The 14,871-nt window shown below is 54.4% G+C and overlaps 1 protein-coding gene across 1 annotated transcript in view; it reads right to left on the bottom strand.

The window, feature by feature from the left end:
• Positions 1–14,871, bottom strand: part of AXL (AXL receptor tyrosine kinase) — a 48,229-nt gene that overhangs the window by 27,979 nt on the left and 5,379 nt on the right. The window contains exons 2-4 of the mRNA XM_038767460.1: positions 12,362–12,569; positions 10,687–10,787; positions 10,262–10,444 (exon numbers count right to left, since the gene is read on the bottom strand). Of these exons, the coding sequence (XP_038623388.1) occupies positions 10,262–10,444; positions 10,687–10,787; positions 12,362–12,569 (492 nt within the window). The remainder of the gene's footprint in view (positions 1–10,261; positions 10,445–10,686; positions 10,788–12,361; positions 12,570–14,871) is intronic.

Genomic DNA, 14,871 nt, shown 5'->3' with positions numbered 1-14,871 from the left:
CAGCGTGGCTCAGTGGAAAGAGCCCGGGCTTTTGGAGTCAGAGGTTATCGGTTCCAATTATCATCATCAATCGTATTTATTGAGCGCTTACTATGTGCAGAGCACTGGACTAAGAGCTTGGGAAGTACAAATTGGCAACATCTAGAGACAGTCCCTACCCAACAGTGGGCTCACAGCCTAAAAGGGGAAGACAGAGAACAAAACCAAACATACTAACAAAATAAAATAAATAGAACAGATATGTACAAGTAAAATAAATAGAGTAATAAATATGTACAAACATATATACATATATACAGGTATATATGTACCCCTGTATGTACAGGATATATGTAATCCCGGCTCCGCCAACTGTCAGCTGGGTGACTTGGGCAAGACACTTCACTTCTCTGTGTCTCAGTTACCTCATCTGTAAAATGGGGATTAAGACTGTGAGAACAGTCTCTGAACAGTGCTTTGCACATAGGGAGCACTTAATAAACGCCATCATTATTATTACTGTTATTATGTGTGTGTGTGAGAGAGAGACAAGTCAGAGAGACAGAGAGAGAGAGATTCTCTGCTCCTTCCCACTCTCCTCAGCCATTCAGGGGTCCCACACATGGGCCACACCCCGACCCCCAACGGAGGCTGGGCAGGGAGGCTGAGCAGAGGGGAAGGGAAGGAAGGGGACAGGGGGATGGGTGGGCGCTGCCCGGAATGTTTCCATTGTAGATTGGCAGCATTCTTGCTCCCCACAGACTGACTCAGCCCCGGGGGAGGGGGCTGGAAGCCAACCACTTCGGGCAGGGCACCGGTGGGGGTAGGGGCACCTTATGGACTCCCGGCACCCTCAGCCTCCACTTCCCTCGGCTTTCCCCTGGGGCACCCTAGAAAGGGCAGGCACCCTCTGAGCTCCCCCAGATAAAGGGCTCTCTGGGATCCCCGCTACAGGGACCCTTCTCCTGATTCTGATCCCTGGGAAGGGGAAGTTCAAAGTGAGGCAGGGAGATGCAGGGAGGTAGAGGCGGAGAGCCAGGGAAAAAGGGAGGCAGGGAGGTGCAGGGAGGAAGAGAGGCAGAAAGGTAGAGGCAGAGAGGCAGAGAAAAGGGGAGGCAGGGAGGCAGGAGAAAGGGAAAGAGGGAGATAGAGGCAGGGAGGCAATGAGGAAGGTAGAGGCAGAGAGGCAGGGAAAATGGGAGGCTGGGAGGCAAAAAGGCAGGGAGGAAGAGAGGCAGGAAGGTAGAGGCAGAGTCAGGGAAAACAGGAGACTGGGAGGCAAAAAGGCAGGGAGGTAGAGGCAGGGAGGTGGGGAGGAAGAGAGGTAGGAAGGTGCAGGCAGAGAGGCAGGGAAAAGGGGAGGCAGGGAGGCAGAAAAAAGGGGAAGAGGGTGATAGAGGCAGGGAGGCAATGAGACAGGGAGGTAGAGGCAGAGAGTCAGGGAAAACAGGAGGCTGGGAGGCAAAAAGGCAGGGAGGTAGAGGCAGGGACGTGGGGAGGAAGAGAAGCAGGAAGGTAGAGGCAGAAAGGCAGGGAAAAGGGGAGGCAGGGAGGCAGGGAAAAGGGGAAGCAGGGAGATAGAGGCAGGGAGGCAATGAGGCAGGGAGGTAGAGGCAGAGAGTCAGGGAAAACAGGAGGCTGGGAGGCCAAAAGGCAGGGAGGTAGAGGCAGGGAGGTGGGGAGGAAGAGAGGCAGGAAGGTAGAGGCAGAGAGGCAGGGAAAAGGGGAGGCAGGGAGGCAGGGAAGCAGGGAGATAGAGGCAGGGAGGCAATGAGGCAGGGAGGTAGAGGCAGAGAGTCAGGGAAAACAGGAGGCTGGAAGGCAAAAAGGCAGGGAGATAGAGGCAGGGAGGCAGGGAAAAGGGGAGGCTGGGAGGCAAATAGGTAGGGAGGCAGGGATAAGGGGAAGCAGGGAGGTAGAGGCAGGGAGGTAGGGAAAAGGGGAAGCAGGGAGGTAGAGACAGAGAGACAATGAGGCAGGGAAGTAGGGAAAAGGGGAGGCAGGGAGGTAGAGGCAGGGAAAAGGGGAGGTAGAGGAAGGGGGGCAGGGAGGCTGGGAAGAAGGAAGGCAGAGAGGTAGGGAGGGACAGTTGGAAAAAACTGCGGAGCTAGTGGGCCGGGCCTTCACCGCAAAGCCGTGGCCGGCCCCCTCTCCCCCTCCAGATGTGCTTCCCAGATGTGCCCCCCTCCCCCACGCCCCCGCGTTTCCGACAGAGGAATGGAACCCCGGGGCGCCGGCCCAATTTCCGAATGGGGAAGGCTGGGGTTAACCCCATGCCCTCCGACACACACACAAACATACAAGGGGACACACGTACACACACTCACGGACACTCTCTCCCTCCAAGACAGGGAGACACTCACCCAGACAGACACGCTCACAAACTCACTCCCAGAGCCACTCACAGACTTCACAAAGACAGACACACTCAAACCCAGAGCACAGTCCCACACAAAGGCAGACCTATACACTCCCAGAAACACATACACACAGACAGACACCCAAAAGGCTACAATTCGATTCACGTAGAGATGTGCCCCTTCTCAAAGGACTTACACAAACCCCTATAAGCAGACTCCTCCACGGTCACGGCTATCTTCATATAGAGGCATACAAGTTTACATTCAAACATATTGTTCAGACATTCACGCTCAGATGCACATGCAGTCACAGACATATAACTCTTGTGTATAACTCTGTGGAGAAGCCAGAAGGTCCTGGGTTCTAATCCCGGCTCTGCCACTTGTCTGCTGTGTGACCTCGGGTGAGTCACTTCACTTCTCTGGGCTTCGGTGACCTCATCTGGAAAATGGGGATTGAGACTGTGACGCCCATGTGGGACAGGGGCTGTGTCCAACCTGATTTGCTTGTATCCACCTCAATGCTTAGTACAGCGCCTGGCACATAGTAAGTGCTTAATCAATCAATCAATCATATTTATTGAGCGCTTACTTTGTGCAGAGCACTGTACTAAGCGCTTGGGAAGTACAAGTTGGCAACATATACAGACAGTCCCTACCCAACAGTGGGCTCACAGTCTAACAAATACCAAATACCAGTACAGCTTAACAAATACCATAGTTATTATTATTACCCACAGAAGCATATACAAGGTCACATTTGGAGTCAGAAGGTCCTGGGTTCTAATCACAGCTCCGCCACTTGCCTGCTGTGTGACCTTGGACAAATCACTTCACTTATCTGTGCCTCAGTTACCTCATCTGTAATAATAATAATAATAATGATGGCATTTATTAAGCACTTACTATATGCAAAGCACTGTTCGAAGCACTGGGGAGGTTACAGAGTGATCAGGCTGTCCGACGGTGGGGGGCTCACAGTCTTCATCCCCATTTTACAGATGAGGTAACTGAGGCACAGAGAAGTGAAGTGGCTTGCCCAAAGTCACCCAGCTGACAAGTGGCGGAGCCGGGATTTGAACCCATGACCTCTGACCCCAGAGCCCGGGCTCTTTCCACTGAGCCACGCTGCTTCTCTGGGGAGTGAGACTGTGAGCCCCATGTGGGTCGGGGACTGTGTCCAATCTGATTTGCTTGTATCTACCCCAACGCTTAGTACAGTGCCTGGCACATGGTAAGTGCTTAACAAATGCCATACCACAGGAAACACAGATGGCAAAATATACGCACACACACACTAACACACTCTCCCACCATTTCATTCCATCAGGCAGAAACTCCTCACCCTGGGCTTCAAGGCCGTCCATCCCCTCGCCCCCTCCTACCTCACCACCCTTCTCTCCTTCTATAGCCCAGCCCGCACCCTCCACTCCTCTGCCGCTAATCTCCTCACCGTACCTCGTTCTCGCCTGTCCCGCCATCGACCCCCGGCCCACGTCCTCCCCCGGGCCTGGAATGCCCCCAATCCCTCTGCCCCTCCGCCAAGCTAGCTCTCTTCCTCCCTTCAAGGCCCTACTGAGAGCTCACCTCCTCCAGGAGGCCTTCCCAGACTGAGCCCCTTCCTTCCTCTCCCCCTCGTCCCCTTCTCCATCCCCCCCATCTTATCTCCTTCCCTTCCCCACAGCACCTGTATATATGTATATATGTTCATATTTATTACTCTATTTATTTATTTATTTTACTTGTACATATCTATTCTATTTATTTTATTTTGTTAGTATGTTTGGTTTTGTTCTCTGTCTCCCCCTTTTAGACTGTGAGCCCACTGTTGGGCAGGGACTGTCTCTAGATGTTGCCAATTTGTACTTCCCAAGCGCTTAGTACAGTGCTCTGCACACAGCAAGCGCTCAATAAATACGATTGATGATGATGATGATTCCATTCTCCGATCCTGTCTGGTGGTGCCCCCCTATAGGCCTCGACCCCCTCAAGTCTCTCAGGGTGGGGTCCCTCTCCCCCTCCCTCTTGTCCCTGTCCCTCCCCGCCCCCCGTCCTACCCACGAGCCAGGGCCTCAGCCTGGCAGCCAAGTTTTTCGGTGCCCGGGGCTTAGCTCCGCCGGCCTGACTCAGCCCCCCGTCACCTCCGCCCCCGGTCCTGCTGGCTGCTGTCCCCATGACGAGTCACCACTGTCCCCGTCCCAAAACAGCAGCGATAACGGGGCGTCCCGGACGGACGGCAGACTGAGCATGCAGCACCATGCTCATCAGTCACCTGACCCTCACCCCTGACCCCTGACCCCTGACCCCAGTCCTAACCCTACACTGGCCCTAAAAATGGTCCTAACGCTGACCCCACCCCAGCCCTAACCCCCTGTATATATGTAGATATGTTTGTACATATTTATCACTCTATTTATTTATTTTACTTGTACATATCTATTCTACTTATTTTATTTTGTTAGTATGTTTGGTTTGGTTCTCTGTCTCCCCCCTTTTAGACTGTGAGCCCACTGTTGGGTAGGGTCTGTCTCTATATGTTGCCAATTTGTACTTCCCAAGCACGTAGTACAGTGCTCTGCACATAGTAAGCGCTCAATAAATACGATTGATGATGATGATGATCCCAACCCTAAACATGGCCTTTATCCTGACCCCTGACCCCAGCCCTAGCCTTGACCCTAACCCAGCCCTGATAGTAATAATAATAATAATGATGACATTTGCTAAGCACTTACTACGTGCCAAGCACCGTTCTAAGCATTGGGGTAGATACAAGGTAATCAGGTTGTTCCTCGTGGGGTTCACAGTCTTAATCCTCATTTTACAGATGAGGTCACTGAGGCACAGAGAATAAAAATAATAGTGATGGTATTTGTTAAGCGCTTACTAAGTGCCGAGCACCGTTCTAAGCGCTGGGGTAGATACAAGGTAATCAGGTTGTCCCTCATGGGGCTCGCAGTCTTAATCCTCATTTTACAGATGAGGTCACTGAGGCACAGAGAATAATAATAATAATGATGGTATTTGTTAAGCGCTTACTAAGTGCCGAGCACCGTTCTAAGCGCTGGGGTAGATACAAGGTAATCAGGTTGTCCCTCGTGGGGCTCACAGTCTTAATCCTCATTTTACAGATGAGGTCACTGAGGCACAGAGAATAATAATAATAATGATGATATTTGTTAAGCGCTTACTAAGTGCCGAGCACCGTTCTAAGCGCTGGGGTAGATACAAGGTAATCAGGTTGTCCCTCGTGGGGCTCACAGTCTCAATCCCCATTTTCCAGATGAGGTAACTGAGGCCCAGAGAAGTCAAGTGCCTTGCCCAAAGTCACACAGCCGATCAGTGGCAGAGCCGGGATTAGAACTCACGACCTCTGCCTCCTAAGCCTGTGCTCTTTTCGACTCTGCCATGCTGCTTCTTAAACATGGCCCTAGCCCTGAACCCTGACCCCAGCCCTAACCCTGACCGCACCCAAGCCCTAAACACGGCCCTAACTCTAATCCTACCCTAGCCTTGACCCCTGACCTTACCCAGCCCTAAACGTGGCCGTAACCCTGACCGTACCTCAGTCAATCAATCAATCAATCGTATTTATTGAGCGCTTACTGTGTGCAGAGCACTGTACTAAGCGCTTGGGACGTACCAGTCCTAACCTTCACCCTACCCCAGCCCTAGACATGACCTTACTCCGACTCGAACCCAAACCCTGATCTAACCCAGCCCCTGTCCCTGACCGTCCCCCAACCCTCTGCTGCCACTGATGCTGACCGTGATCCCCCTTGATGCCCCCTCTGATTCATTCATTCATTCAATTGTATTTATTGAGCACTTACTGTGTGCAGAGCACTGTACTAAGCGCTTGGGAAGTAAAAGTTGGCAATAACCCTGAGCCCCAAACTCCAGCCCCACCCTCACCTTCCCCGTCCCAACCACTCCAATCCTCACCCCCACACCCAAACTCCAAGCAGCAGAGCAGAGACCTGGGGGTCAGAAGGACCTGGGTTCCAATCCCAGCTCCGCCACTTGGCTGATGTGTGACCTTGGGCAAGTCACTTCGCTTCACTGGGCCTCAGTTCCCTCATCTGGAAAATGGGGATTTAGACTGCGAGCCCCTTGTGGGACAGGGACTGTATCCAACCGATTTGCTTGTACCCACCTCAGCGCTTAGTACGGTGCCTGGCACATAAGTGCTTAACAAATACCACTATTGTTATTAAACTCCCTCCAGACCCTCACCTCCCCATTCCACACCTCAACCCCTCCACCCAAGCCTCTTCCCAACCTTAGCCCCACTTCTATCCCTCCCTGCAAGTTCACCCAACTCACACTGCTAATAGCATCCCACTGCTTAACCCCACTTCGGTCAAACAATCGTATTTAATGAGCGCTTGCTATGTGCAAAGCACTGTACTAAGCGTTTGGGAAAGTACAATAGAACAGAGTTGGTAGTCATGTTCCCTGGCCACTTCTGACCCTCGCTCTCCCTTCTCCATCTGTCAGCCACACCCAGGTCACCCTGTCTCTCCGGAGGTCGGGATGGGGCTCTGCTGGAGGCCGGTGGGATTTAGATTGGGGCAGGGGTCCTAGCCCCCCAGGAAACGCTCCCCCTCCTTCAAACCCTGGTCCCACTTTGGTCCTTTTATTCACCCCAACCCTCAATCCCATACCACTTATGTCCACATCTGTAATTTATTTATTTAATAATAATAATGACAGCATTTGTTAAGCACTTACTATGTGCAAAGCACTGTTCTAAGCGCTGGGAGGATACAAGGTGATTAGGTTGTCCCACGTGGGGATGACAGTCTTAATCCTCATTTTACAGAAGAGGTAACTGAGGCACAGAGAAGTTAAGTGGCTTGCCCAAGGTCACACAGCTGACTAGTGGTGGAGCTGGGATTAGAACCCATGACCTTTGACTCCAAAGCCCGGGCTCTTTCCATTGAGCCATGCTGCTTCCCATTGATATTTATATCAATGTCTGTCTCCCACTCTAGACCGCAAGCTCACTGTGGGCAGGGAATGTGTCTGTTTTGTTGTCTTCTCCTAAGTGCTTAACACAGAAGCAGCGTGGCCGAGTGGATAGAGCAGGGCCCGGAAGTCAGAAGGACCTGGGTTCTAATCCAGGCTCCGCCACTTAACCTTGGGCAAATCACCTCACTTTTCTGTGCCTCGGTTACCTCATCTGTAAGATGGGGATTAAGGTGGTGAGTCCCGTGTGGGACAGGGACTTTATCCAATCTAATTACCTTGTATCTACCCCAGTGCTTAGTAGAGTGCCTGGCACACTGTAAGCACTCAACAAATACCACAATCATTATTATTATTATTACAGTGCTCTGCACACAATAAGCGCTCAATCAATACCACTGATTGACTGCTAGGGATAAGGGGTGCCAGGGGCATCAAAGCAGTTAATGCCCCCACCTCGCCCGGGAGCCCGCGGGCATCAGCTGAGGGAAGCCGTCTCCATGGAAATGCCCCGGTGGGAACCGACCCCGGGCCCAGGATGCCTCTCCCCTGGCCAGCCCAAGCGGGTGAGAAGAGACGGGCATTCGGGGGCCTGGGTTTGGGTTGGCGTCTTTTCTGGCTTTGTTCCCGCTCAGCGGGGCTCAGGGGACTCTGCCAACGGAGGGCAGTGGGTAAGGGGAGACGGCAACCCTACAATAACGGAGCGGCGAGGCAGAGGAGGGCAGAGAGTTTCCGGGTGCCCACCCCCGGGGCATTGCGGTCTGGGGTCGGGAGGCGGCCCTCGGCCCCGTTGGCGGTGGGCCAGGTGGAGAGGGCCTAGATGGGGAGGGGTGGGCTGAGATGGTGCCCGCCTCCCCCCAAGATCACCGCTCTCCCTCCCCCAAACCCCCCCATCCAGAGTGGCCGCCTCCAGCCACAAAGCACCTTTCAGAGGCTGTGCACAAAGGGGCCAAGGCCTGGAGACAAGAGGGAGACAAGGGATCCATTGAGAGCCTGGGACCAATGGGGGTGGCGTTGGAGGAGTGGGGGGCTTCGGAGGGGGGTGGGGGGGGCGGGGAGGGGAGGAGGGGCATGGGGGAGGCGGGGCAGAGATGAGACAGAGAAGAAAGAAGAAACCAACGGAGAGGGAGAGACAGAGAGACGGAGCACACCTTGGGTAGAAATTGAGGCAGGGCCAGGAGGAAGGGGAAAGAGAGAAACAGAGACAGAAGGACTCTAACGGAGGCAGACCAGCTGAGAGACACCCAAGGGCTGAAAAGGACAAAAAGAGGTAGAGACAGAGAGGCCGAAAGAGACAAAATGGAACGGGGAGAGGCCGAGAAAAAGGACCGAGTTCGACGTGGGATGGGACTTGGCCTATCAATTCTGTTGGGTCGTCTCTTCCAAATGCTTAGTACAGTGCTCTGCACACAGTAAGTGCTCAGTAAATATGACTGATTGGCCTAGCACAGTACGCTGCACACAGCAAACGCTCAATAAATATGATTGACTGGCTTAGTACAGTGCTCTGCATACAATAAGCGCTCAATGAATATTGATTGATCGTTGTATTGTCCTCTCCCAAGTGAGAGACAGAGACAGACAGACAGCGTGGCTCAGTGGAAAGAGCCCGGGCTTTGGAGTCAGAGGCCGTGGGTTCAAATCCCAGCTCCGCCACTTGTCAGCTGTGTGACTTTGGGCCAGTCACTTCACTTCTCTGGGCCTCAGTTCCCTCATCTGTAAAATGGGGGTGAAGACTGTGAGCCCCTCATGGGGCAACCTGATTACCTTGTATCTACCCCAGCGCTTAGAACAGTGCTTGGCACACAGTAAGTGCTTAACAAATACCAACATTATTATTATTATTATTACAGACAGAGAAGAGAGATGACCAAGATGGAGGCAGGAAGTGAAACAGAGAGAGATGGAGATTCAGGCACCACCAGTCCATTAGACTGTAAGGTTCTTGAAGACAGGGATCTAATGCAACTGTATTGTACTCTCTCAACAGTAAAAAAAATAATAATGATTATTGTGACATTTGTTAAGCGCATACTATGTGCCAATAATAATAATGACGGCATTTGTTAAGCGCTTACTATGTGCCAAGCACTGTTCTAAGTGCTGGGGTAGATACAAGGTAATCAGGTTGTCCCACGTGGGGCTCGCAGTCTTAATCCCCATTTTACAGATGGGGGAACTGAAGCACAGAGAAGTTAAGTGGCTTGCCCAAGGTCACACAGCAGACAAGTGGCGGAGTCGGAATTAGAACCCATGAACTTCAGACTCTCAAGCCCGTGCTCTATCCACTAAGCCACGCTGCTTCTCATAATAATAATAATAATAATCATGGTATTTGCTAAGTGCTTACTATGTGAGCAGTCTTTTAGACTGTGAGCCCACTGTTGGGTAGGGACTGTCTCTATATGTTGCCAACTTGTACTTCCCAAGCACTTAGTACAGTGCTCTGCACACAGTAAGCGCTCAATAAATACAATTGATTGATTGATTGATGTGCAAAGCATTGTACTAACTGCTGGGCTGGGTACAACCAAATTGGGTTGGGCACAGTCCCTGTCCCACATGGGCCTCACAGTTTTAATCCCCATTTTCCAGATGAGGTCACTGAGGCCCAGAGAAGTGAAGTGACCGGCCCAGAGTCACAGAGCAGACAAGTGGCAGAGTCAGGATTAGAACCCAGGTCCTTCCAACTCCCAGGCCCTGGCTCTCTCCACTAGACGAGGCTGCTTCTCAAGCACTTAGTCCAGTGCTCTGCCCACAGTAAGCGCTCAATAAATACCACCGACTGGTTGGGTGGGAGTTGAAGCAATGGGGGTGAGGGGAGGGGGTAGGAAGGGTTCAGAGGTGGGAAGACCCCCAGGTAGGGTCGGGGAAGCTGGCAGATTCGGCGAGCGTCACGATGAGGGAGGGGAGGTCAGGAGGGCTTTTGGTTACGCTGCCCGCTGGCTCACCGCTCAGAGACAGTGTGGAGGGGGGCCGGGCCAGGACGTCCAGCGGGGAGTGCAGGGGAACCCCGTCCTGCAGCCAGAGCAGCTGTACCGGATCTGGGGGGCCCTGTGCGCTGCAGCTTAGGTTGAAGGGGGTGGCGGCCCCCACCACCAGGTCCTCGGGCTCCTCGGAGAAGAAGGGCAGGCCTGAGGAAGGGGGACAGGGAGGAAGGAGGTCAGTGGGGCATCCTGACTGTCCCATCTGGTGAGCAAGAGTGGGGTTGGAGGAAGAACCTGGGTACCTGGGCCCTGCCAGACCCTTGGGCTGGGAAGCCAGGCACCTGGGTCCTCTTCTCCTAGGTTTCCCGCCCCCCCCTCCAGTCCCCACCTTCCAGGAGAGTTTGCTCATCTCCCTCCCGCCACGACTCCAACACCCCCTCAGGACTCACCTTCCAGCCCCAGGTGGGCTGGCCTGGAGAGGATCTGGTCCCCCGCCACCGAAACGGAGCACTGGTAGATCCCTGAGTCCGACAGCTGCAGGGAGGAGATGCTGCGGCGGGAGGGAAAGAGAGAACGTGGGGAGGGGGCTTGCGCTGCAGGCTGGGGGGACGCTGAATGTGGCGGGGGTCGGGGCCTGGTCCAGGGCCTGGCCAGGGGCAGGAGGCTTGGGAGGGATTGGGCAGGGTGAAGATGCCCGGGAAAGGGCAGGGATTGGGAGTGGAGAGTCTCTAGACTGTCAGCTCAATATGGGCGGGGAACGTGTCTGCTAATTCTGTTGTATTGGACTCTCCCATCATCATCATCATCATCATCAATCGTATTTATTGAGCGCTTACTGTGTGCAGAGCACTGGACTAAGCGCTTGGGAAGTACAAATTGGCAACATCTAGAGACAGTCCCTACCCAACAGTGGGCTCACAGTCTAAAAGGGGGAGACAGAGAACGGAACCAAACATACTAACAAAATAAAATAAATAGAATAGATATGTACAAGTAAAATAAATAAATAAATAGAGTAATAAGTATGTACAAACATATATACATATATGCAGGTGCTGTGGGGAAGGGAAGGAGGTAAGATGGGGGGATGGAGAGGGGAACGAGGGGGAGAGGAAGGAAGGGGCTCAGTCTGGGAAGGCCTCCTGGAGTAGGTGAGCTCTCAGTAGGGCCTTAAGTACATAGTCCCAAGTACTTAGGACCGTGTTCTGCACCTAGTAAGCGCTCAATAAATACCACTGATTAATTGATTGATAGGAATGGGACTTGGGGAGCAGTCAGTCAGTCAATCAGTGATATTTATTGAGTGCTTACTGTGAGTGTGGCACTGTAGTCAGTTCTTGGGAGAGTGCAATATAACAATAGAACATTCCCTGGCCACAATGAGCCTACAGTCTAGAGGGGGAGACAGGCACTGTGGCTCAGTGAGAAGCAGCGTGGCTCAGTGGAAAGAGCCCGGGCTTTGGAGTCAGAGGTCATGGGTTCGAATCCCAGCTCTGCCAATTGTCAGCTGGGTGACTTTGGGCAAGTCACTTCACTTCTCTGTGCCTCAGTTCCCTCATCTGTAAAATGGGGATTAAGACTGTGAGCCCCATGTGGGACAACCTGATCACCTGGTAACCTCCCCAGCGCTTAGAACAGTGCTTTGCACATAGTAAGTGCTTAATAAATGCCATTATTATTATTAAGAGGAATAAATACAGTCACAACGAGGAAAGGCAGAGCAGGGGCAGGGAAAGGCCAGGCAGGGTTGGCAGTTGGCACGCAGTGGCGGGTGGCGGGGAGGTCACGGTAGTGTTTGGGAAAGAGGGTCCCAGGGCCAGGTGTAGGGCTGGGGGCTGCCGATGACTGCAGTGCATAGGCTCCTTCCTGCTCAGCTACAGCTGGGAGACGGGCAGAGGGAGATGGGGCAGGGCTCAAAGAGCGGGCAGGGCAAGTCAGCCAGGGGGGCAGCGGGGGGCTGGGGGGAAGTTGAGGGCAGGGAGGACCGAGGGTGGGTGGGTTGAGGGTGGGGGGAGCCCAAGGTAGCCAGTGGGCTGGGAAGAAGCAGGAGCAGGGGGGCCTGTGGGTGGATTCGGGGTGGACTGGGGGCAGGGGTAGGCCCGGGGGGAGCCCCCAGTCGGGTACCTGAGCTCGCTGGTGACCATCCAGTCGTCGTCGTCGCTCATGGGCACCTGCACCTGGTTACTGTCGGCCAGGTCCAGCGGGCGTCCGTCCCGCAGCCAGCTGACCTCGGGCGGTTCCCCGGCCAGCCGGATGGAGCACCGCAGCCGGGCGCTCTTCCCCAGGGACGTCGTCAGGTTCTGGGGGCTTTCCAGGAACACGGCCTCCGGAGCTGGGGGACCGGAGAGGGGTCCAGGTCAGAACGCCCACCCCTCCAGCCCTCCACCCCAGGAAGTGAGGGAAGGGAGGGGTTGGGGGCTTGGGAGCTGGGGACTGAAGATTTGGGAGGGGGGCACTGAGGGTTTGCGGTGTTGGGGGGCTGTAGGGCTGGGAGATTTGGGGCTGTAGAGTCAGAAGCTGGGGGTTGGGGGCTGGGAGTTGGGGAGCTGGGGAGGCTGGAGGCTGTGGGGCTGGGGGTGAGGAGCCAGGGTTTGGGGATTAGGGGTGGAGGAGCTGGAGGGGTGGACGAGGGGCTGGGGACAGAGAAACAGCGTGGCTTGGTGGATAGAAGCCAGGCCTTGGAGTCAGAAGGTGCCAATTTGTACTTCCCAAGCGCTTAGTACAGTGCTCTGCACATAGTAAGTGCTCAATAAATACGATTGATGATGATGATAGGTTCTAATCCTGGCTCTGCCCCTTGTCCGCTGTGTGACCTGGGGCAAGTCACTTTGCTTCTCTGGCCCTCAGTGACCTCCTCTGTAAAATGGGGATTGAGACGGTGAGCCCCCTGTGGGACAGGGACTGTGTCCAATCTGATTGGCTTGTGTCCACCCCCGTGCTTAGTACAGTGTCTGGCACATAGCAAGCCATCATCATTAAGAGAAGCAGAGTGGCTCATTGGAAAGAGCCCAGGCTTTGGAGTCAGGGGTCATGGGTTCAAATCCCAGCTCCGCCAATTGTCAGCTGTGTGACTTTGGGCAAGTCACTCTGGGCCTCAGTCACCTCATCTGTAAAATGGGGATTACGACTGTGAGCCCTCCGTGGGACAACCTGATCACCTTGTAATCACCCCAGCGCTTAGAACAGTGCTTTGCACCTAGTAAGTGCTTAATAAACGCCATCATTATTATTATCATTACAAAGACCATGATTATTATAGCAAGCGCTTAACAAATACCACAATTATTGTTATTTTTAGAGCTGGGGGCACTGGGGCTGGGGGCTAGGGTTGATGAAACCGGGGGCAACCAGGCTGGGGGCCGGGGGTGATGGAATCGGGGAGTCGGGGAGTGGGGGCTGGGGGCTGGGTCTAGCATATTTCTATTTTTCCATCCCTCCTCCAGCCCTGGCTTGGCTCCTTTCTGTTCCCGGGAGAACCTGATTTCTCGGGAAATGGGCAGGTGGTATGGGACTCAGAGTCTTCCTCCCCCCGCCCCAGGCATCCCCCTGCCCTAACCCCCAGCCCCTGCTAGCCCCTGGCCCAGAGGAGCCCCTATAGTGGGGTAGGAGCAGGGGTGGGGGGAAGCAGGCCTGGCCAAGGCCCAAGTTCAGAATACAGGGAGGGAGGGGGGTCGTCCGGGAAGCCCGAGGGTCTCCATCCATCCATCCCGGCAGTGTTACATGAGAAGCAGCGTGGTTCAGTGCAAAGAGCGTGGGCTTTGGAGTCAGAGGTCATGGGTTCAAATCCCAGCTACGCCAATGGTCAGCTGTGTGACTTTGGCCAAGTCACTTCACTTCTCTGGGCCTCAGTTCCCTCATCTGGAAAATGGGGATGAAGACCGTGAGCCCCCCATGGGACAACTCTGTAACCTCCCCAGCGCTTAGAACGGTGCTTTGCACATAGTAAGCGCTTAATAAATGCCATCATTATTATTATTATTATTATGTCCGGCGGGCTGTGGCCGTGGAGGCCGCAGAGTCCGGGAGAGACTGGGCTGTGCCGGCGCTTGTTCCATTTCCCCGCACATAGTTGGGCGGTGAGCTCAGCCTGAGGAAGGGGCGTGGAATTGGGAGGGGACGGTGGGGGTCCCTGAGGGGACCAGAGGCTTCTGGTCACCTCCTGGGTGGGGGGCCGGACAGGGGCAGCTCACCTGCAGAGCCCTGGTGGGGGGCCAAGGGGGTTTTCCTCTTGGGTCCCTGGTTGGGGGGATGGGAGGGTCTGGGATGGGGGGCTAGGGGAAGGGGGCGGCCTGCAGGGTCACCATCCCAGGCTTCCAGAGTATGGGAGCTGCAGAGCTGGGATCTTGGATTCTCGGCCTCTAGGTCCTTCGGCCCCATGGGGACCCAGCAGCTAGGCCTCTGGCAAGGGGACAGTTCCGGCCTCCACCAGCCTCCCACGCCCGCTCGGCCTTATAAACATAACCCAGAGATCAGACGGACGGAGACTCTGGGAAAGGGGCAGAGGCAGAGAGAGAGAAGCTCAGAGTTGGAGAGGCACACAGAGACGGAGAGACGGCGGCAGAGAGAAAATCAGAGCTAGAGACGCACGCAGCCAGACAGGCAGAGAGATGCGGAGGTGGACACACAGACAGAGG

This window comes from Tachyglossus aculeatus, chromosome 26 (assembly GCF_015852505.1).
Source record: "Tachyglossus aculeatus isolate mTacAcu1 chromosome 26, mTacAcu1.pri, whole genome shotgun sequence".
Classification (NCBI taxonomy): domain Eukaryota; kingdom Metazoa; phylum Chordata; class Mammalia; order Monotremata; family Tachyglossidae; genus Tachyglossus; species Tachyglossus aculeatus.
This window is presented reverse-complemented; position numbering and strand designations above follow the sequence as displayed.